This window comes from Drosophila sechellia, chromosome 3R, assembly GCF_004382195.2.
Source record: "Drosophila sechellia strain sech25 chromosome 3R, ASM438219v1, whole genome shotgun sequence".
NCBI lineage: Eukaryota > Metazoa > Arthropoda > Insecta > Diptera > Drosophilidae > Drosophila > Drosophila sechellia.
Window position 1 is genome coordinate 597,509 of NC_045952.1, and position 25,293 is coordinate 622,801.

At 37.2% G+C, this 25,293-nt stretch overlaps 1 protein-coding gene across 3 annotated transcripts; it reads left to right on the top strand.

Annotated features, from left to right (window-relative positions):
• The first annotated feature begins 1,401 nt into the window (after positions 1–1,401).
• Positions 1,402–24,386, top strand: LOC6620680 (serine/threonine-protein kinase GM11705). Of its 3 annotated transcripts, none has more exons than XM_032720600.1 (6): positions 1,406–1,784; positions 21,618–22,254; positions 22,313–23,333; positions 23,399–23,544; positions 23,608–23,757; positions 23,813–24,386. In XM_032720600.1, the coding sequence occupies exons 2-6, from the start codon at positions 21,619–21,621 to the stop codon at positions 24,092–24,094; spliced, it is 2,235 nt and encodes a 744-aa protein (XP_032576491.1). In that variant the 5' UTR covers positions 1,406–1,784; position 21,618; the 3' UTR covers positions 24,095–24,386. The 3 variants fall into 3 exon arrangements, with proteins under 3 accessions (XP_032576493.1, XP_032576491.1, XP_032576492.1); XM_032720601.1 differs by having other exon boundaries at positions 1,406–1,584; XM_032720602.1 differs by lacking the exons at positions 23,608–23,757; positions 23,813–24,386 and having other exon boundaries at positions 1,402–1,784; positions 22,313–23,326; positions 23,399–23,519.
• Positions 24,387–25,293: the final 907 nt, after the last annotated feature.

Genomic DNA, 25,293 nt, shown 5'->3' on the forward strand with positions numbered 1-25,293 from the left:
AGAAAACCAAGTACAGGAATTGCTAAATCAGGGATTAATTAGGGAAAGTAATTCACCATACAATAGTCCTACTTGGGTTGTACCAGGGTAGTAATTGAGAATAGAAAGCTAAATGAAATAACCATACCTGACAGATATCCAATTCCAAATATGGACGAACTTCTTGGCAACTGGGTAAATGCGAATATTTTACAACAATCGATCTCGCAAAAGGATTTCACCAAATAGAAATGGAAGAGGAATCAATACCTAAAACTGCATTCTCCACCAAAATGGGTCATTACGAATACCTTCGAATGCCATTTGGCCATAGGAATGCACCCGCTACTTTTCAAAGGTGCATGATTTAAAATTGCAACTCGACAAATGTGAGTTCTTAAAAAAAGAAGCTAACATTCTTGGTCACGTAGTAATTCCTGATGGTATTAAACGAAATCCTATTAAAGTTAAAGCCATACTTTCATACCCAGTTCCGACAAAAGTAAAAGAGATTAGATCCTTCCTCGGATTAACAGGTTATTATTACAAATTTATAAAAAATTACGCAGACATAGCAAAACCCATGACCAGCTGCTTAATAAAAGGAGCATTAGAAATGAAAAATAATAATAATAATAATATAATAATTTATATAATGACTTACGAAAATACGTTTACCTCCATTTCGTTCTAGTGTTTTCTCACAAATGACTCCTTACCAAAAAATTAAAACCGCGTACTTTAAAAATAAACGGTAAATAAAGCACAGAATGGAACAAAACAGAAAGAAATTAAAATAAACGGTAATTAAAGCACAGAATAGAACAAAACAAACGTAAGCTCTGAGCGAGTGAAAGCGGTAAAGCAGGTTACTGCTCTCCCGCTTTATCGCTTGAGCTGGCAACTCGCTTCGCTCTCACTCTGACATCTTTTGAGTGATTGCACTTAAGAATCCATGCAGTGGCTTATCGCTCGTTCTTGCCCAATATTATCGCATCGCTTCGCTCTGCTTCTCGCGCGAACTTAGTGGTTGGTCAGGGTGAGAATGCTTATTCCCCATAAAAGCCGTTCCGAGTGGGTGAGCCTATTTTTACGTGTGCCCTCGAACAAGGTGACACAGTTGGTTCTAGCTATTGTGCTAGTTAACAGGCAGCTCTCGATACACGCGACTAGTTTATTTCGATTATTTAAAAAAATAAAACTTATATACAATGATAAAATAAAAATTTATATATATAATTAAGACCCATAATAACAAAGACCCACAAACAAATCAATGGGATCCTATTTTTCCCTTCTTCAATGTTCCTTAGTTGGCGTAAACTGAGCGACGATATCTTAACCTGAATTTTGTTTAGGAAAGAGTTTCCTAAAACAGTTGCAGCCCAACATTGTATATGTGGTGATATATATGTAAGCACGGTATTACAATTGAATCAGTTTTTGCTGAAGATTTTTATTAAATTTAATATATTCGATATCCGTTTCGAATTATCTTTTAACAAACTATAATTTTTTTAAATTTTGCTTAGGCGGAATGATTCAATGAACGAGAATTGTGAACAAGTATATTTAATAGCAGTGTTCAATTAGTATTATTGTCAGGTAAATCAAATTTAGTTTGTGCTATAACGAATGTCGAATACGGTTAAAAAACATGCTGACATCATAAATTTTCTTAAGCCAAAACGCATAAGTAACATTTCGGCATAATCCGATTGTGTGAATAACTAGAAAATTGTGTGCGCAACTCTGCTGTACAGGTTTAAAGGTACCACCCAAGAAATAAATTGTTTTGACATCAGGTGAGAGCATTAAAGATGCCGAATAACACAAAATTCCATTAAAGTACGCATTGCGACCATTTATATTTAACCCCTCCCCTTAACAGCGTGGCAAAGTTTAGCGTTTACTTTAGCGGCCTAATGATGAACATAAATTCTCCACTATGCTATCAAATTGAAGTTCGTCTGTGTATTGATTGGAGTGTTCAATAGACTGGTATTCCCTACAAACTTTTTCAATGCAGGGAATTATGGTTTGCAGCTTATTTCAACCAACACAAGCATCCTATAAAACATCCATCCAAGCAGAAACATTTTTACTGCTCGATATTATTGGAATGTTTATAAATTGACTTATATATATACCCTTGCGGAGGGTATATTGATTTAGACAGACGGCCGTCCGTTCCTAAGCAAACTACTCTCACACTCCTATAACTTTAAAACTTTTCTATTGCTGGTAGTATATAAATTAAGTCAATTAGATTATTATAATAAAAGAGTTATTTATTGAGCCAACTGCTCTTGTTTTCGGTCTCTTACGAAATAACTTATAGAGCTAACTTATTTATCCCGCAAAGTCAATCTCAGATTGCTTATTTAGCGCCTCGCGCCATGCCTCTTTTGCAAGTTGGAGCTTCACGTCTCCGACGGACACTTGGCGCTCACATGCCCGTGCCGAATTATTTTGAACGTTGCACATCGCTTTTGCCGAAGCGGAATGAAGCTCGCCCGGCGCGGTAACGTTGATGTTACTGTTGACGGTGCCGCATCCGGTTCCGGGTGGCATTTCGCTGGGTCATTGTATCACTTCGACCTGCGCGTGCTAACCCTCTCCCTGTCTCAAGCTAAAGGCATCCGAATTCTATGTCCTTAGATGGATGTTTACGTTTGATGCTGCAAATAAGATAAATTATAATGAGGATTATGAAGACTGTGGAAGAGAGCAAAAGATCCAGGTCTTGCCCGATGGCTGCCGGGATTGGATATGCTTATTGTGTTGAAGATTTTTAACGCGCATGACGTGAACTGATGATAAGCGTCTTAGCACGTTTCTTGGGCCATGGCTGAAATTGTGGCTTTCTTCTTTGAACTTCCGATTTTGTTGATATAAAAAGTGCCGTTCATTATACCCGTTACAGTCGTTTCCGACTGTATAAAGTACATATATATATTCCTGATTAGGTCTAATAGCCGAGTCGATCTTGACATGTCCGTCTGTCCGTATGAACGCCGAGATCTCAGGAACTATAAAAGCTAGAAGATTGAGATTAAGCATACAGATTCTAGAGACAAGACGCAGCGCAAGTTTGTTGACCAATGTTGTCACGCCCACTCTAACGCCCACAAACCGCACAAATGCCATGACCGCACTTTAGAAAAATGGTTTGATATTTTTTCATATTTTTATTAGTCTTGTAAAATTATATCGAATTAAAAACGCCCACTCTAAAGCCCTAAAACCTCCCTAAACTGCCACATATTTGAAAGCGTAAAAAAAGAATTGGACATATAAACCTACAGAAATGGTGCCGACAAGTTTTCGATTATAAAAATTAAACTCGCAAACAATCGAAGATATTTTCTTCTTTAGACTTAGCAAAATGGCGATATCCAACTCCAAGCTATTTTCTGGCCTAAGGCTGAACATTTTAACAGTACCCAATTTAAAGCTAAAGAGATGGAAAATTGAGAGATGAAAATATTGCTCTCATCAAAGGAAGAGAAAACGCCTTAGCAGATGGTCTTAGTAGGATATAAACTAATAATACCCTCTTAGACCATCCCGAAATAAATATGAATGAAACCATCCAATAAGATAAAACATGTATATTCTTAGGCAAACCTAACAATCTCATGTAATCAGTTAAAAGAAATGACGAATAAAACAATGACTTTTCGTTTGACCTAATAGACCAATTATCAAACTAATCTACACCGTCTACAGCGCTCAATCTGACAATTTAAACTATATTAAAAATACAGTAAACGCATTGAACATATATAAGTTGCAGTACTAAAAGAGTCGGAAAAGAAATCGCGAGGCACCAAAATACTGTATAAACGAAAAATAAGACACACACGAGAAGTAATGCTATTTTGAATTAAATTAAAAAGATCGTTGTTTTCTAATAGACGTCACAGATGAAGAAAAAATTTTAAAAATAATGGAAGAACATTTAAGGAGTAACCATAGCGGTATGAACAAAATTTTTGCGGCAATAAAAAAGCGATATTATTCCAATCTTCTTATTATAATCGAAATCCCTTAAAACATATGTAAAACATAACTAATACCCTTTCGCAACGCAACGAAATAAATCATTTAGATATTTGGTTTCCCAACATCATGTACCTTACTATCGATAAATTCACGAAATACGCTACTGCTTCTTATTTTAAAGATTTCGGTAGTGAATACCGACGTAAAACGCTCTGAAAGAGAGAATTCAGAACAACTGCAAAAATGTGGGATCTTCGGACATCGTGGAGAGGGGTCTGGAATTGAGACAAGCCTCGATCTTAGCGAGAAGCATCGCCAGCTCCTCAAACGTAAACCTGCGGGCGGATTTAGGTATATAGAAAAGTGTGTTCAGATTTTTCACTCCCGCTTCCCACAGACCCTCCGTGGAAAATCGCCTTCGTGGAAAAACACACAAAAATATACCTTCCTTAAGAGACACGCTCTCTCTGTTTAATTTTTAATTTCGAAAGGGCCGGCATAGTCAATGCCCTTGAAGAAGAAGGCCCACGAGAAGAAGACTCTATCTGTCGGAAAATCGCCCATCAACTAGGTTTGAAGTCTCCTCTTGTAAATCGTGCAAATCTTGCACGGATTCACCACAGCCTTCACGAGATTCTTGATTTTAGAAATCCAATACTTCGATCGGAACAGGCGTACGACTACCGCCGTGAAGAGTAATCTGGAAATTGGAATTGAGGGCGAGACAGTCTACGTAAGTCGTAGGGGAGAATCAGATGGCGTTCATCCTCTTGAGGCAGTAAGGCGGCAGAATTCCCTTAAAAGACCGTGTTGGTCAATGAATGCAAACAGATTTAGTAACGGAATAGACACTGGAAGGAGCCTTTTATCGAAATGGAGAATAGAGTTCTTTCTGCCTCTCGGATTTCTTCACTAGTGGACCGTGAATTGGGCGAGATCGAACCCTTGCGTCAGCGCTTCAGGAAACGTCGAACATATGCCTTGTAAAGTTTGGAAAAACGTTCCAGGAAGTCGATAGACGGCGCCTTGGCAAAATGCATTTTGACCGCTGGATGAGTGCCCCTTGCGCTGGTCCGTGCCACCAGAGATGATTACCTGGCAATTCATGTAGTCATACGCCTCGACTGGCTAGTTCGGCGGAGTTTTTTCAGATCGAACGTGGCGATCTGGACAACTCTGTTGGCACAATCGTGGTCCAGTAGCAAGAAGGCGTTTGTAACCAGGCTAAAACAATTGTGGAATCTGTCCAGCAGCGGATATCTGAACTTGGCAGTCGACCCGGATGTAGATGTAGGCTTTCTGAGAGGCGTCACAGAATCCGGTAAGCTCTATGGTTACCTCATGCTAATACCACACCCATTTCGGAACGCGGATCTGGTTGAGGTCGGAATACTCACTAAGAACGATTGCCATCTCTGACTCACTTTGGTTGGAAGCTTATCGTCCCAGCCAAAGTCCTGCAACCAAATATCCTGCATGAACTTTTTGGAACGGATGATGAACGAAGCGAGCCAGCCGGCAGGATCCAATCGGTCTTTGGCCTTCAACGATGTCATCAATGTCGATGAGGTAGTCGGAATTTGCCTCGCCAGAATGTCGTAGACGTAAATGTGCTGCTTAATGATACGTGTTTTGCCAGCTTTTGCAGTACTCGAAAAGCGAAGAACGGGGCGCAGTTGACCCCGAAGGTAACTGTTTGCAATTCGAAGTCTCGGATATTTCCTTTCTTGTTTCGGAACAGAATTTTTTAAAAGTGCCGGTGCGAAATGTGTTTTCACCGCTGAAGAGCTTGACGATGCAATTTCTGCTGGAGGTTCTCGAAGGTCGAGATGGCTGTGTAGGAGGCAAGGAGGTTGAGGAATTCGGGCCTGCAATGCAGCAACGTATGGTGCCTCTCTTTACAGGTAAAACAGCTGAGTATGCTCGTGCAGTCATGTGGCTGTTGGCCTCTCGAAAACAATTCTGACATAGCTGCTTCTTTTTGATGGAGCCGGAATGCGCGTCATCTGACATATGGAGAAAGCGCGGGCACAATCCTACCGTATGCTTCTCCTTGGAGCATAAGTCACACCCGTTCTGTTTAGTGCTCTTTAGTGCTGACCTTTGTCGCTTTCATATCCTCGATGGCCTCCAATGTCCGATACGGCTCAGGAAGGTGTTAATTTCATCCCAAGCTGGGATTTCGGACTTGGACGTTAAGGACTGTTCCCAGAAATAGAGGGTCTACTTTGGCAGTTTGCTCGCGCACAGGATAACGAACAGACAATCCCAGTTGTCAGTATATATGTGAGAATGCGCTAGCGCTATTTAACATCTCTGAATCAAAGACACTAGAATATCAAGATGCTTACCGCCATACGATTTTTTGCACACGATTTGTTCGGCGTGGCTCTAGGTGGCTCCATGCTCTCTCTAATTTTTTTTCAAGAGCGAGAGAGCGGAGAGCTCTACAGCCAGCAGCTCTACGCCTATAGTGACAGCCGACAACTGTATGTGTGCACACGTATGCTCATGCATTGTAAATTTGCAAAATATGCCCTTCCCTTTACAAGTCCTTAGACTTTAAATCTATATTATTTTTGTATATGTATATATGTAAAAAATTCTTGTTTTGCATTGCCTTAACGTTATTATTATTATTATACATCTTTAAAATAGTAATAGACGAATCTATGTACATAATATCACAAATTAAATTTAAAAAATGACTGTATATCAGAATAATTGGCATTAGAGTATTCAGCTTGCGACGGGTGAAAAATTAGAGGAGACCTTTTATAGTAGACATCGATTCTTAGGTGCTTATGACCGCACCTCGTGCCCCAAGAAATCAATTTTGCATTAAAAAGGTCGCATATTTTTATTTATTTTATAATTATTAACTTTTAACTATATATGTTTGTATTATTTTTATGAAATATATTTTTTAACATGTATTTTCTTTTTTTTTTGAAAATTTAGATACTAAAATAATAGTTATTTTAGTGTCTTTGGTTAGAGATTAACGGAAAGTAAATCGGAACATATTTTTTTTTGCAGTATGAATGTTACAAGAATTGAACCGATAGCCCAAATACAATAAAAAAAACACTACACTGTATTCCAAATTATAAACATTTCTTCTTTTCGTTACTATAATAATCAGCTTAACTCAGTATCTAGCAAATAAATTCAAGAATATCCCTATGAAACTTATTGTAAAATAATCGAATTATTATGTAGAACATTCAAACCTAGATGTAAAATAACAGATTCAGGCCGAAACCAATATCATGATATATCGAAATTTAACGGCCTATGGACAGGCGAAAGTCAATGGCTTGGAGAGTGACATATCCATACCTCCGTTAGACCTAAACACATGCCTATATACCCAATCAATACCAGATAAGAAACACTGTTACATGAATCCCCAAATAGATAGAAAACTCCTGAGCTAAACATTTCTCGTCTGCCCTTACACAATTGTCACTTTCCCACATTTAAAGTTCGGACTCACAAACTCGAAAACAGAAGTTTTAGATTTTAATAAACAAAATTGTAAGAATCTAAGACCGTTTATATCCAACAGCAAATGCACTTGAATCCTGAAATCCAAAGGCCATGTTTAAAAATCTCTAGACCGAGGCTTGAACGTAAATCAATCCAGATTTAGTTGAGTTTAGTTTGATACCCAAATAAAACGGTGTTCTTCAAAACAAAATAATATATATAATATATATAATATAATATATAATGGTAATATAATATGGTATACTGGATTCGTTAAAAGTATATAACAGGCAGAAGGAAGCGTTTCCAACTATATAATGTACATATATTGTTGATTAGGATCAATAGCCGAGTCGATCTAGCCCTGTCCATCTGTCCGTATGAACGTCGAGATCTTAGGAACTATAAAAGCTTGAAGGTTGAGATTCAGCATATTCTAGAGACAAAGACGCAGCGCAGTTTTGTTGACCCATGTTTTTGATAAATGTGTTGATATTTTTTCACAGATTTTTTAGTCGCTTAAATTTCTAACGACTTGTAAAAAAAAACTTTTTGCCACGCCCACTCTAACGCTCTAAAGCCTCCGAACCGTTTACGCCCACACTCATTTTATTCCCCAATATTACACATGTGTGTATGTTCTTGTGTTTGTGACCGAATGCCCGCAAACGACAGACAAAAATTAAACGATAATAAGCAATAATAAGTTACAGACTCCTATAAAAAACTGAGATCACGTCGTTGTCACCAAATGTTTATGGAGTTTAAAAAACTTTGGAGAAAGTTGGTAGCAGCTCATCGGGCGGTATGAGTCGATCTGTGTTGGTGACTTTCCAGCTTTGGGGATCATTGCAATGCGCGCACGCTTCCATTGCCTGGGGAAATAACCTAAACTTAGCATGCCATTAAATATTTTTTTTGGGTTGCAAAGCCTTTAGTTGCATCATTACTTCCTGCGGTGAGGTATGTCTTATAGGGCGATGGTTTCACGATTGGTGTCTTCCGTTAAATTGAAGGGCATAAAAGTGGAGGACAGGTGCGAAGAAAAACCACTTGCTTTCTCATCATCCGTCTTGTGCCAGATGCCACCTCGATCCTAAATTGGTGATTGGAACAAAGGCTGTCTCTTGATGCCTCTCATGAGTTTCCATATTGAGAATCCACTATTACTATCTGGACCAGCACTCCCGAATAAGGTATCCAGGTTTGCTTTACTGTTATTGGCTAGCAGACGCAGTCGATTAGTAGTACTTGAATATTGCTGGTAAATGCTAGGATCTCCTGTCCCGATGTATTGTCTTCTGAGGCGTCTTTTGTGGCTAAGCAAGTCCCTAGCCTCCAAGCTTAAAATGGGAGGCCTCCTTTTGGTGGTGAGACCAACTTGGTGAGGGGTTGGTGTAGCCTGCCTTGCAGCTTCAATGATTGCACATGTGAAGTAGTCGGCGTACGCTTCCAGCCAACTGCAAGTGTCAATGGGAATGTTCAGTTCTACAGTAGCCTCGATGTGTTTTTTAAAGATCCGAGTGTTCGCTTGTGGAGACAGCATTTTTGTAACACTTCTAAATGATTGGGCGTCTTCATCTAGCTCAAAGGCAGATGGTCAGATGACAGTTCTGTCATCACATTCACCCTGATTTGTTGCTGTCTAAAGCCTTTGGAGATCCCAAAATCTATGGCACTTGGAGAGCCAGTTGCACGATAGGGTAGCATGTGGCTTCTCCAGTTGCAACGAGGTCGATTCGACTTTCTGCACGTGCAAAACACATTGGCCTAGCTCGGGTACACATCCTGTAACTTCCCCACCATCTGTGTTTTGCGTTCCAGTCACCTGCCGCAAGGAACTATGTGCCAAATTGTGTGATGAACTGCCCAACAATAGCATCTGTCCATCTAAGAGTCGGAGGGCAGTATACTGAGGCAACATTTAAGTTTCCTCTGCTTGCAGTCAGCTGAATGGTTACTGCCTGGATATGATTTTGCGATAGAGTGCCGAATGGTTGATGAGAGATATTTGATCTAACAAGGATCTCCGCACCACCGTGTTGTCTGGCATCCGGATGGTTTGTAGTATGTAGGGTAAAGCCATCGACCCGGAAGTTGGACCGGGAGGAGAAGTGAAGTCGTGAAGATCAATAAAAGCGAGGATATCAGTGGTCATCGAGGAGGACCCACTTTAATTCCATGCTGCTTTCTTAAGAGGACCCATTTTTAAAAGCAGACGACGATGGACGGGTTTGGAGAAGTAGTTGCATCAACGTTTCCACTAACGACATCATTTTGTCAAACCTAGAATAAAAATGATGTTACAGTTTGGAGTCCAGGTTGGTAGTTACAGTAGGCAGCAAGCAAATACATTGGCTGAACATTGGCTGATTGCCTCTGAGAAGGGGATCCGTTTATAGGACCAGCAGCGGTTAGTTCGTTGGTCTTCAAATGATGCTTACGAATATCATAGAAGCTTCTTTTAGGTATTTAATGGAACCAAATTTCCACATTCTCTGCAAATAAAATGCCGAAAGCAATACGTTTTGGTATGACCATAGCCTGCACATCTACGGCATTTTACATGCTCGAGTTGCTTACGTGGTTTATCCCATGTCACTCGATGTTGAACACGACAAGAATATTCTTAACAAGCTTGTTATTTTCCGCTTTTTTAAGATCAATAAACATCATATTAAGAGGGAGTGAGGTCGACTTATTGAGTGGAGTATATAAACATATCCTACACAATGGTGTAGGAATCACCTACAAGGGCGTCCAGTTCGCTGCGAAAAGCTGTGATCAGATGATGCCCTCCTTGCCTTCTTTGGGCTGTGCTTGCTCTCTTGTTGTTTCTTCCTTTACCTGGTGTAAAAGAGACATCTTGCCATCCTGCAGAAGGTTGGGGATCCGCTAATGAGCTGGGAAGAGAGCTGCTGTGAGTCTTGCTGGCAGAAGTAGAACATACATTGCCACTTAGCGAGAAGGTATAGATGTACGGGGACGAGATAGTTGAACTTGATGAAACTAGAACCGAAAAAAAAGCAATAATCCAAGATACTATAATAACAGATACAAAAAAAACTGATATGCAAACCCAAAGTCCGAATAAAGATATGACTAATCAAAATCAGTACTCGTCTCGTCCTGTAACTGTTAATAAGAGAGGAAATTACTACACCTTTAGAAGGAACTTAACTCAAGGTAGACTTTTTTATTTTTATTTTGGGGCTTTTTCCGCGCCCACAAATGTGTTTCCGTTGTCGGCATAGAGATGGTCAGAGGTCAGAGGTGGCCTCTAAAAGAATGGCCTTCTGGAGCATACGAATACACGCACATAGCCTTTGGTAAGTCGACAGGCGCGACCTAAATAGTTCTTGACATCAAAGGGCCCCACCAAGTCGTGTCCTGTAAGCGTAAAAGGTCGCGAAAAGGTAGCTCTTAGCTGAGATTTACGTTGAAAATTTTTTCTGCGCTGGCGCTTTCGGTCGCTTTGACCGAAACAACCACAACCAAAACCACGTCTCTTTTCGACATATTAAAAGGGGATAAAAGTATAATACAAAGCAAAAGCTTGAGATTAAGCATACAGTTTCTAGAGACATAGAGGCAGCGCACAAACCACCAAAAAATGTAAAACTAATTCTTACGCCCATAATCCGCCCAAAACTGCCACGCCCACACTTTTGCAAAATGTTTTGATACATATTCACAATTTTATTAGTCGTGTAAATTTTCATCGAAAAACGATTTGCCACGCCCACTCTAACGCTCTAAAGCTGCCAAACTGGTCACGCCCACACTTATTAACAATTTTTAAATTTTTTCTCATCTAATAGATTCCCAAAAAAATTATGAAATTTCGGGTTGGCATTCGCACTAGCTGAGTAACGGGTATCTGATAGTCGGGGAGCTCGAATATAGCATTCCCTCTTGTTTTTAAGCTATTGTGTTCCGATTTACATTCCGTCAATCTCTAATACGCCTCCTAGGTTTACTAAAGACTTGACACACCTTAGAAATGTAAAGTTCAGCCTTCATGCAAAATTTAAAAATACCGGTCTATCCTTTTTAAATTTTAAAGTGCTCGATAAAATTTTACTGTGCTCAATGCCCAGTGTTACAAGAACTATTGTACTGTACGTTCCAGTTCGCCAAACAATTTCTTACCCTTCCCCGCTATTTTTTGAAAATACCACTGATCAGGAAATTTACAAAGTTTTTCAAACCAAATATTCCACGTTACCAAATTGCGAAGAGCCATACTCTTAAACGGTGTCAAAGTTGAATTTAATATATTGTCCCACTCTAAATGAATGGTCAGTGATTTACGAACTTCAGCCTGTCTATTCGCCAAGTCCCGACCGAATCCCTGGCTGTGTGCCCAGATTCTGTGCGGAAGCCACGTGAAAGACTCTACTGAAACTGTTAACCTTATCTTTGGAATCTTTCTCCATATATGGAAGGAATCCTTTGTGATTCCTCTCCATTAAAAAGGTAACAAATTGGATGCAAGCAATTACAAGCAATCTCCAAGTGTCGGATATCCATAAGCTTTTTTAAAATTTTATTTCTGCTAATTTGCAGCACTTTTGTAGTTCAATTATATCACTATGTCAGCACTGTCTTTTGAAACGAAGATCAACAACGACTAACCTATTGGAGCTAACTTCTTTTGAAATACAGTGCTTCAAAACAATCTTTAAATAGATGTCATGTACATTGACTTTAATAAAGCATCTGACTCCGTTAGCCTTTCTCTTCTAGTAAGCACACTTGATTTATTAGGTTTCCCTGTTGATCTTCTAAATTGGATTTTAAGTTATCTGAATAGCAGGACGCAACGGGCCGTCTTTAAAAAATCCCTAACTTGCATTCCCTGGGTCACATCCGTTGTCCCACAAGGGAGCCTTCTTGGTCCGCTTATTTTTACCATATTTATTAACGACAGTACTTATGTACGAAGACGATGTTAAATTATGCTTCCAGTTTAAAGAAATATGGTACCATTTGGACTTACAATACGATCTAGATAGCTTTCAAATATGGTGCCGCGATAAGGTACTACACTTAAATGTCTCAAAGTTTAAAGTTAAGACCTTTAGTTGTGTCACTGCAAGTGCGTGCTCTTTGGACGGAATAACACGGGTTGATGATATTTATGTACCCAAAACAAAAATTTGTAGTCCATATATCGACTAATGTCAATTAGGCCAGGCGTGTGCTTGGTTTATGAAAAGGAAGACTAAAAAAGACTAAATTTAAAAAAATATACAACAAATTTTCATAAAGTGTGGGCGGGGCAGTTTTGTTCGGTTTGTAGGCGTAAGTGTGGGCGTGGCAAAAAGTTTTTTGATACAAATCGATAGAAATGTACACATTAAATTATGAAAAAATGTCAAAAAAAAATTTCAAAAATGTGAACATGCCATTTTTGGGCGTTTTGAAGGCGTTAGAGCGGGCGGGCAAAAAGATTTTTGTCAAATTTATAAAAGTTTACAATATTGATATTTTTATATTAAAATATTTTTCAAAAGTGTGAGCGCCTATGAAGAGTTTGCAATATTTATAAGTTAAAAAATATACAATTTTTAATATCTGACTGAATTATATTTTGAAGATCACCGACCGTTTTTAAGAAGGTTTAGTTTGAACTAAACTCAAATAATTGATCTGGATTGATTGACGTTCAAGCCTCGGTCTAGAGATTTTTAAATATGGCCTTTGAATTTTAGAGTTCTACTAAAATAGAGCTTTGGAGTTACTAACTTATGGATAACTTATGGATATAGTGACGTATTTGGGTGGTCCAAACCGGCCACTTCAATTATTTCAAAGAACTATAAACAGTAATGCACTTGAGTGATCAGCATCCGTTTCTAATAAGGAATTCTTTGGCAGCGGCACTGAGTCGTTCTTGTAAACATCCTAAAGCCTAACCCAAGCAGATTTGACTACTCTCTTTGAATCTTCTCTTAATCTGAAGAATCAAATATTGTCAAAATACTGAGGCTTCTCCTCAATCCAATTTACATTTGATTTTAAGTCTTAAGCTGAGATCAAAAGAATAAAGACGTGAAAACTATTTCTCCGATAATTTTTTATTTCTTAGCGTTGTCCTTAGTCAACTGATGCGACATTAGTTCGACTCAAAAATATCACAACTAATTTTACTGGCGCACTCGGTAAGATACAAAATTATCCGAAAAAAGAACCTTTGAGTGGAAAATAAGTTAAATTTTATAATCCAGTGCTCGAAATATTTCCCAAAATAAATTCGTGAAAACTCTTCAACTTGGATTATAATTCCAATTCGGTAATCCAATAAAAAGTGGAAGTGAAATACGTATATATATTTTTTTCAATAAAAATTTCTCAACCAACTATTGCCGCACCCCAAATCGTTGCGCTGAACGACAACAACCTTGACGAAGCCCGTCGGCTGCTTAAAGACATTATGCCATTCAAGGGTGATCCAGAAATTACGTAATTTCGCTCTACCAAACCAATGATGTCCAATGATATCTACCAACCAATGTACTGGGAGCCATCGAAAGGAACTTGGACGGACAGGTTACTCGATCTTTGGGACTTCCGAACATCGAAGATTGGCTTACCCTCAAACTTCAAGCTACAAACTTCTGGAGAACTTCAGGGAGACACCGTTACAGAGGAAACCTAAGATCATTCTGCGAAGAAGCTGAAAGACGCCGTCAATTATTAATTTCAAAACTACACCTGGAAGGTAACTAATCGGATTTTCTTATTAATATTCAGGCTATTAAAGACTCTATTAAGATACTGATAAGAAAACTACCAATACAATTTAATTATTTATGAGCTAAAATGCTCATCACGATATTACAGACTTAAGATCTTTAAGTACCATTGCACAAAATGAGGGAATTTATGAAGAACACATTAATTTTGAATTTAATAAAAACCCAGAGTACCGTAATAAAAACTCAAATTCTGATCAGAATTCGAAATCACATAAATTCAATACAAATGTTCAAACTCAATATCGACAAAGTTACCTACAATATTTCCAACCCTTCCAACCTAATTTTGTCAATACATGCAACCATTTAGACCTAGCTATACACAGCAGATGATTAACAACCCACCAATGTGCACGCACCTAATTATTTCATACCCAACCAATACATAAACACCCAACCCATTATTAAAAAAAATCCTTTCCAACAACATCCCAACAAAGCCCAAAATCCCCAAACAACACATTTAAGAGGAAATACATATTATGAGCAAAATCAGTATAATCCATATCAAAATAATGTGTTCATTAATGAAGGGCAACAACAGGTCCAACCCGACAAAGTTAATCACGAACAAAATCAAAATAACTCTGAACCGAACGAAAATTTTCGGTCAACATCCCCGGACAACACGAATACATAGAAATAGCACACAAATGTTGCACATGCAAATGCCTTATAGACACAGGATCCACAATTAATATGATCAATTATGATCTTCCCATTCAAAATAGAAGATGTGAAGTTTTAACATCAAATGACCCTATTACCTTGAACGACTTGATTATGTTACCCAGAAATAGTATTTTCAAAAAAACCGAACCATTTTATGTGCACAGATTTTCTAATAATTACAATATGCTAATTGGCAGAAAATTGTTAAAAAATGCACAATCAGTTATTAATTGCAAAAATAATTCAGTTACCCTTTTTAATCCACCATACAAATTAACTATTTGAGAATCCGAAAGAAACCAAAATTTGTATATCCAAAGGACACCAGAACCAATTGAAAACTCAGATTAGGAATCAATAAAAAATTAGATTTTTCACAATTTCGATTAGATCGCCTAAATCAGGAAGAAACCTTAAAGTTAAAAGGCTTATTATGTAAATTTTAAAATCTTGAATATAATGAAGGAGGCAAATTACCATTTACAAATACCATTAAACTCGTACTAAGTACAACAAATAACTCCCCAATTTATTCAAAACTATACCCACTTGCGCAAACACACGAAATTGAAGTAGAAAACCAAGTACAGGAATTGCTAAATCAGGGATTAATTAGGGAAAGTAATTCACCATACAATAGTCCTACTTGGGTTGTACCAGGGTAGTAATTGAGAATAGAAAGCTAAATGAAATAACCATACCTGACAGATATCCAATTCCAAATATGGACGAACTTCTTGGCAACTGGGTAAATGCGAATATTTTACAACAATCGATCTCGCAAAAGGATTTCACCAAATAGAAATGGAAGAGGAATCAATACCTAAAACTGCATTCTCCACCAAAAGCGGTCATTACGAATACCTTTTGTGAGTTAAAAAAAACTTAAAACTTAAGGCTTTGATAATTCGAGAAAAATTTATTTGAAAAGAAATTTTTTAATCACAGACGCAAGTAACTTTTCCCTCGGGGCTGTCCTTTCTCAAAACGGTCTTCCCATATCTTTTATTAGTAGAACACTTAACGATCACGAATTAAATTACAGGGCTATCGAAAAAGAATTACTCGCCATAATTTGGGCCACTTAAACTTTTCGACATTATTTACTAGGGCGACAATTTCTCATTGCTAGTGACCATCAACCTCTTAGACGGTTTTATAACTTCAAGAACCGAATGCTAGAAATATAAAGATGTAGAGTTAGAATACCAATTTAAAATCGATTATATCAAAGGGAAGAAAAATTCAGTTGCCAAATGCATTATCCAGAATTAAAATTGGAGAAAATCATCATAGTGTAGCTACGCAACATAGTGCAAAAGAAGACAATAACTACCTTATTCATTTAACAGAAAAACCAATAAATTATTTCAAAAAACAAATTATCTTTATTAAATCCGATAAAAATAAAGTAGAGCATTCAAAAATATTCGGTAACTCCATTACCACAATTCAATATGATGTAATGGCACTTGAAAAGGCCAAACAAATTTTAATCGATCACTTTATCCGTAGAAAAATTACCATTTATATTGAGAGCGATGTAGATTTTGAAAGTATTCAAAGAGCACACATATAAATTATTAATACCACCTACACAAAAGTACTACACAGTCCTTTCCTATTAGAGAACGTTTTTTCAAAGAAATCATACTTCAATCACACAAAAAACTTTTAAACCCTGGTAAACAGAAAATGACAAAATTAAAAAAAAAAATCACTTCTTTCCAAATAGCCAACTACTAATTCAGAATATAATAAACGTATGCAACATATGCAATTTGGTCAAAACAAAACATGGAAACACCAAAATCACACCTAAACCGGAACATTGCCGAGAAAAATTTGTGGTAGATATTTATTCATCTGAGGGAAAACATTACATCAGTTGCATTGATATTTATTCTAAATTCGCTACACTTGAGCCAATTAAAACTAAGGATTAATAATGCGCATTTTTAATCAATTATTTAAACCAAAATTACTAAAGGTAGACAGAGACGGAGCTTTCTCCAGTTTAGCTTGGAAGCGATGGCTTGAAGAAGAAGAAATCGAATTATAGCTTAATACAGCAAAAAACGGGGTAGCAGACGTCAAAAGATTACACAAAACAATAAAGAGAAAAAGTCGTATAATCAATTCATCTGATGAGGAAGAAGTAAAATTAAGCAAGATAGAAACAATCCTTTACACATACAACCATAAAATTAAACATGACACTACTGGACAGACACCTGCTGAAATTTTCCTTTACGCTGGTCATTCAATATTGGACACTCAAAAAATAAAAGAGAAGAAAATAGATAAAATAAAGGTAGACCGACAGAAAACTACAGAAAAGATCTACTACAGAAAGGCAAATAAGAAAATCCGACAGAAAACTACAGAAAAGATCTACTACAGAAAGGCAAATAAGAAAATCCATTTAAACCAACCAAAAATGTAGAAGAGACTGGCCTGACCCTGACCATTACAAAATCACTAATAGAAATAGAGTTACCCAATACTACAAAGCACAATTAAAAAAAAAAAACAAGAAAAATAATCAACTCTCAATTTCACATGCACCTTGTACCTGATAACACTATGGCTTATACTGATCACAGCGGTTCATTGACTTCTACCACGGATACCTTCTATTTTCTGATAAGCCAGTGCAGATACCATCCTCCCTTGAACATAATTGCTTAAAAATCAATTTAACTGAAATAGACATCGTGGTTGACTATTTTGAGCAAAGACTACGAACCGATTACCATGCACTTCAGATTTGTATACAATAAAACGATACCTATTTGGAACAATAGATGAAAATGATCGAGTCGAAATACAGAAAAACTTGAAATCAACGCCCATAACTCAGTAAAATTACATTAACTCAACGACGCCATACGATTGATAAATAACGGAATGCAAAAGATACAGAAATATTAAAACAACCACACCATCATTGACAGTTTTTTGTTCGAACTAATACAGTTTACGGAATACGTAGATGATTTGGATTTGTCTATGCAGCTTTCCAGACTTGGACTGTTTAACCCCAAATTACTAAACTACGACAAACTTGAAAATGTGAACAGCCAAAACATTTTAAACATTAAAACATCCACTTGGATTAACTAGAATGATAACCAAGTATTAATCATATCCCACATACCCATTTACCTTTTACTAATAAACAAAATTAAAATAATCCCTTACCCAGACTCCAACGGCTATCAGCTAGATTACACAGACACACAATCACATTTTGAAAAAGAAAATAAAGTTTATAATACCGAAAATAAAGAAGTAAAAAATGAATGTGTCACCAATATTATTAAACACTTAAATCCAATTTGTAATTTTAAGCCAGTACACACGAACGAAATAATAAAATACATAGAACCAAACACAATTGTAACCTGGAACTTAACCCAAACAATTCTTAACCAAAATTGCCAAAATTCAATTAATAAAATAAAAGTAGAAGGAAACAAAATGATAAGAGTAACGCAATGCAAAATAGAAATCAACAGTATAATTTTAAGTGAAAATCTGTTAAAACCAGAAATAGATTTGACACCACTATACACACCACTTAATATAACAAAAATAAAAATTGTAAAACACAACGACATTGTTGAGATGATTTCAGAAAACAATATTACGCTTTACATACAAATGATCATTGTAATAATCGCACTAATTTTGTTGTACTTATATTTAAGATATGTATCATTTAAACCATTTATGATGCTGAATGCAAAACTTAAAATAAGAAAAAATCGAAACACTCCACAACAAATAGAAATAGAAAAAACTCCATTTCCCATACTATATCCTTTAATCCCAGCCCAAGTATAGGCTTCTCTTTATGGAAAGGGGAGTGACGGATTTGGCTGGTCCAAACCGGGCACTCCAATGATATCAAAGAACTATAAACAGTATAGCACTTAAGAGACTTCCATAATATATCCCAGCTGCGCAGCATCCGTCTCTAATAACAAATTCTTTGGCAGCGGCAAAAATCCTAAAGCCTGACCTAAGCAGATTTGACTGCTCTATTTGAATCTTTTCCTAATCTTAAGAATCAAGAGCGAGGGTCTCCCGAAATACAAATATTGTTAAAATACTCAATAATACTTCTAAATAATACTTCGTTAAATAATACTTCTCAGCGTTGTCCTTAGTCAGAAGTAGATAGAATGCTATAGTCGACTTCCCCGACTATCAGATAAATGTTACTTAGCTAGTGGAAGTGCAAGTCTGAAAAAATTACAAAAATGGTTTAAAAGTGCATAACAGTTTTGGGCTGTTTAACGGCGTAAGAAGAGGCGTGGCCAGAGTGTTTTTGCTATACTGGTAGAAATTAGAAATTGTCTCTTAATCACAGCATTCTAGCTTTTAGTTCCTGAGATCGAGGGGATCATACGGACAGACGGACAAAGCCAGTTCGACTCGACTATTGATCCTGAATAAGAATATGGTCGGTAAACGCTTTCGTATATTAAGCGCCATTTTAAATTCCGCCATTGCTGGTATTAGAACATTTGGATTAGTTAATCTGTTCAAAAAAATTTTGGTTTTCTGTCTTAAGGCAACAAGCAAGGCATAAACATCGGTGTTTGGTACTCTTTCACTAATCATAGATGAACGTCAGAGACTAACGTTGTAAATTCTCTCGAATCCTGGTATCAAAGCACTGCTTTTAATCGTTGCGGTATGAGCGTGGCGAAATAAGACATTTCCCACTGGATCTGCCATGATTTCAAACTCAGGAATTTTAGCTCTATTGCAAAAGTAATTTGCGGAATATTATGTGGTTTGTAATGTCGCACTTAAGATATATGTATGTTATATAGTATTTTATATATTATATATAGTATCTTATTTATATTTTGAATCCACCACCACATAAAGGTTTTTCATTAAATTTACTCTAAAACAAATAGAATGCTATAGTCGTGTTCCCCGGCTATCAGATACCTGGTACTCGGCTATTGTGAATTCGAACTCGAAATTTCATTATTTTTCTGGGATATCGATAGATAAGGGGAATAAAATTAGAAAAACTTTAAAAATTGTTCAAAAGTGTGGGGTGTTTGGTTTGGCGGCTTTAGGGCGTTAGAATAGGCGTGGCAAAAAGTTGTTTGGCAAATCAATAGAAATTTACAAGACTAATAAAATTAATAAAAAAAATTAAAATATTTTTAAGATATGGGCAGTTTTGGGCGGTATTAGGGCGTTAGAGTGGCAAATTTTTTTTTGGCAAATCGATAGAAATTTATAACACTAATTTAATTATGAAAACATCCAAAAATTGTTAAAAAATTATGAAAAATATCAAAAACTAATTAAAAAATGTGGTTGTGTCAGTTTTGAACTGTTTTAGGTGGTTAGAGTGGGCGTGGCAAAATTTTTTTTTTTTTAATCGATAGAAATTTACAAGACTAATAAATATGCGTTAGAGTGGTCGTGGCAACTTGGGATCCGTCTTTGTCTCTAGAATCTGTATGCTGAATCTCAAACCTTGTAGCCTTTATAGGTCCTGAGATTTCGACGTTCATACGGCAGATCGACTTACCTATTGATCCTGATCAAGAATATATATACTTTATATGATCGGAAACCGACAGGATTGACGAAGCGGGCAGTGAATAAGCTTTGTCTGCTACCCCTTAGGAATTCTGTTGAAAGACACGCTTCCAACGGGGGTAGTAAGGCGGGTCACGCAGGCGCCAGCAATCCTAAATTTATTATTCGTTCATGCCAGCTTTGGAGGCACAATTAAGTTATACGGCACCCCAGCTGTGCATCAATATCTTTGGTTATCTAAGCTCCCCTCACTCAGAGAGAGAGAGTTCAATATCTCGCGGTTCGCTCTGCAATTAAATCGCTCATAACCATTCGCCTTCGTATCATGGAACATATCGCATCAATGCAATTATCGCTACAACAATAAAACATATCGTTCAAAATCGCTCTTTTAATTGCTCAAAAAAGCTACTGAGCTCAAAATCTGCTAAAGGAATTGGTTAAGGACACCTTTTGACCCAAATCGATATTCAAATTTCCAAAATTAAGGTTTCGCTTATAAAGGCCGAATCTAATTATATGCTGAATTATGATATACATTCACATGCTTTCCTACTACAACTTTTACATAGTCCACGGGATTTGTCTATATCGGCGCATCCGGTTGTGCTGGTCAAAGCAAATATGCATTATACATAAATACTATTTATACCTGTTACTAGTAAAAGGGTATACCAGATCCGTTGAAAAATATGTAAGAGGCAGAAGGAAGCGTTTACGACCATATAAAGCGTATAGATTCTTAAGCCGAGTCGATCTGTCCGCCTGTTCGTTTGTCTGTCCGTTCGTATAAACGTCGATCTCAAGAACTGTAGAAGCTAGAGTTGAGATTAAGCATACACTTTCCGGAGACATATACGCAGCGCAGACGCCCACTTTTACTCCCACAAACCGCCCAAAACCGTCACGCCCACCTTATTGAAAAATTGTTAAATTTTTATTATTTTACAGACCAATTTCTATCAATATTCCAGGAAAATGAAATCTACTATAGCATTCTCTCTGGTTTTAATTATAGTAACAAAAACGAAGTATAAAAATCAGACAAATTTATATCGTTACGTAAACCATATATAAAAATTAACTGCTTATTCTTCACATATCATTTCTTTCTTGCTTCAGGATGGAATTAGAGAAAGTAAAGATAAACAGCCTTCATTGTAATGATGCTGTGCTGTCTTCACATCAACCATCCCCTTCTGCGACACACCCTCAGAGCGTTCCTTCAAAGGCGAATGCCGTCACCGAGGCTTCTATTATCGAAAAGACGAATCTACAGCATAATGTCCAGGAAGATAATAGCTATAATAGAGATTGCGACAGCCCCGTCAGTTCTAGCTCGGAGCCGGAGAAGGAGTTGGATGATCTGCGGTACTTGCACTCCTCCTCTCTAACAAACAGCGTAGTGGTGGGAAAATCGACTGGCTCGCTAAACGGCGCCTACTCTATCACATCAGTCACTTCCAAAACTAAAACGCTTGAACCCAACTCTGCTAGTGGGTCGGCATGCTTAACCATTGCACCCACCGCTGATCACATTAAGAAACGTATTCCAAGCAGTCGAACGCCGACACGAAAGGCACTAAGAATCAAATTCTACCGCAACGGGGATCGTTTTTATCCGGGTATAACCATTCCCGTGTCTAACGAACGGTACAGATCCTTTGAAAGACTCTTTGAAGACCTAACCCGTCTGTTGGAAGAGAATGTAAAGATACCAGGTGCTGTTCGCACCATCTACAACATGTGTGGGAAGAAGGTGGATACTTCTCGTTATTTTTACTACACATACTTTTATTGTTTATTTGCCCTTGTAGATTACCTCTCTCGATGAATTGGAAGATGGACAGAGCTATGTTTGTTCCTGCAATAACGAGAATTTTAAGAAGGTTGAGTACAACACTGGATCCCAGCCTTTGTCCAATCTGACGCTGACCAATAGTCGTTCCAACAGTCATCGATTGGCTAAGTGTCGACCATCCTCTCCCCTGAAAAATGGCTTACTTGCAGGCAGCAATCCTTTGCCAACTTGTGGCGGAGGAACGGGCAACGGAAGTCCACATATCGCTTCCAGATCAAGCGATCGAGTTACAGTGGTTCATCCTCGAATTGTGACGCTGATACGTAGTGGAACTAAACCGCGGCGTATTATGCGATTATTGCTAAACAAGCGTAACAGCCCGAGCTTCGATCATGTGCTGACCGCCATTACGCAAGTGGTTCGATTGGACACGGGCTATGTGAGAAAGGTATTCACCCTTTCAGGTGTATCAGTGGTCCGACTATCTGATTTTTTTGGGTCGGATGATGTTTTCTTCGCTTATGGGACAGAGCGGATTAACACTGCGGAAGACTTTAAGTTAGAGGCGGAGGAGCATCGAGCTATTAATGTCATTCGTAAGACCATGCGCACGACTGGAACCACATGCAAGGGACCTAAGCCTAAGATGCCCATAAAGAGCAAAAAAGTTTATCCTCCTGTGGTTGATTCGGAGGCTTTTAAGGCAGCAACCACACCAGAAGATGATAGGCATGCGGCTTTACTTACGAGCACTGGTATGGAGATCAATGAATTACCATCGAATATTCGGAACACTTACACTCTGGGAAGAATAATTGGTGACGGCAACTTTGCCATTGTGTTTAAGATAAAGCACCGCCAAACTGGTCATTCCTACGCTCTAAAAATAATAGACAAAAACAAATGCAAGGGCAAGGAACACTACATTGATGCGGAAGTTCGCGTCATGAAAAAATTAAATCATCCGCATATAATTTCGCTTATTTTGAGTGTAGACCAAAATACAAATATGTATCTTGTACTGGAATATGTAAGTGGTACGTTGAATGTGAATACATTCACAGCTTCTTTTTGCTTAAATATGTTGTTAAATTTGTAACAGGTGGTGATTTATTCGACGCTATAACTCAGGTAACGAGATTCTCAGAAAGCCAGTCGCGCATTATGATTAGACATTTGGGAGCGGCCATGACTTATCTGCATTCAATGGGCATTGTGCATCGAGATATAAAGCCTGAGAATCTTCTAGTATGAAAAAACTAATGAAAAATACTGAGCATTAATACGACTAATTATTGGAACTATTTGCAGGTGAAACTAGATGAGCATGGACATGTTCTTGAACTAAAGCTTGCCGATTTTGGATTAGCATGTGAGGTAAACGATCTTCTCTATGCTGTCTGCGGGACTCCCACATATGTAGCACCAGAGATATTGTTAGAAGTGGGATATGGGCTAAAGGTAAGCAAATAATAGCTTTATTAAAAATGAATATACTCACATAATCTTCTCAAAGATTGACGTTTGGGCCGCTGGAATCATTTTGTACATACTTCTATGCGGGTTTCCGCCGTTTGTAGCGCCTGACAACCAACAGGAGCCGCTTTTCGATGCTATTATCTCTGGCATTTATGAGTTTCCAGATCCTTACTGGTCTGATATAGGGGACGGTGTGCGCGATCTTATTGCCAATATGCTTCAGGCGGATCCAGACGTTCGTTTCACAAGCGAAGACATCCTTGATCATCCTTGGACGATTGGAAACCAGGGGAACGAGTGTACCACATATAAAAGATGAGCCGTGGCTGTGGGAACTTAAAAAAAATCAACTTTCACTCTTAAATGACTAACTTTTGTATTTCTGATCTAAAAATGCTTTTATATTAGAATTAATTTATTTTTACATATAAATTATATGTGAATTCTTACATATTGCAATAACAACTAAGAATGACCATCGAAAATGAATAATAAATTCCAGCAACACTTTAATTTCCATCTTCAAACCGTCATCAGTTGGTTTCCATCAATGTATAACTTTTTGAAACATTGACACTTTTACATGGAAATATACATATTTTTATTTTGTACCATTTTTTTTTATTTGTAAACACAATGTACCTGTGAAGGTAAATTTCCTTGAGAGAGGAGAGTGGTAGAACTACAATTTATCATATCAAGCGGTTTAACTGAAGAAAAAAAAAATGTAGGCTTAAATTTTAAAGTAACGTTTTACTTTTCTAAAAAAAAAAAAAACTTCATCATTGTCTTTTCTTTGTGTATATAGTATAGTAGTCTCCCTCCCTTCCACAATAATTTAATAATACAAATTATAATATAATAAAAAATATAATATAAAAAAATATAAAATAAAAAAATATAATATAATAAAAAAAACTCTATAATAAAAAGTAAATTACTATACATTAAATATATAATATATTTATATAGTTACATATAAAAGGCTACAACAAATTGGCTTGAATCTATTAAATGAACCGTTTTGTATACAAACTTAGTCCGAAGCTGAAATCAACGTTTTTTCAAAATTAAAAGTAACCAGATTAGACCGATTAAAGTAACCAGACCGATTCTTGTTTAATTCTTGCTTAAGATTGAAATTTAAATGTAAGTGAAATTGAGGAGAAGCCTTAAAGCCTTAACTTGAGCCTCAGAGAGAGCAGGCAAAACTGCTTCGTTTAGGCTTTGGGATTTGTTTACATGAATGGCTAAGTGCCGTTGCAAAAGAATTTGTTTATCGTTGCCAGAGAATTTGTTTATTAAAACGCATACTGAGCAGATGGCATACATTACGGGAACCAATCAAGTGCTTTATTGTTCATTGAATTAATGAAGTTGGTCGGTTTGGGTGGCGCAAATACGTCACTATAATTTTATAATATAACAACAAATACATATGCAACCCTTATGGCTATAATTAATAAGAACGCACAAATAGGTTATATTAATGCATATGTATGCATCGTTTTATTCGGA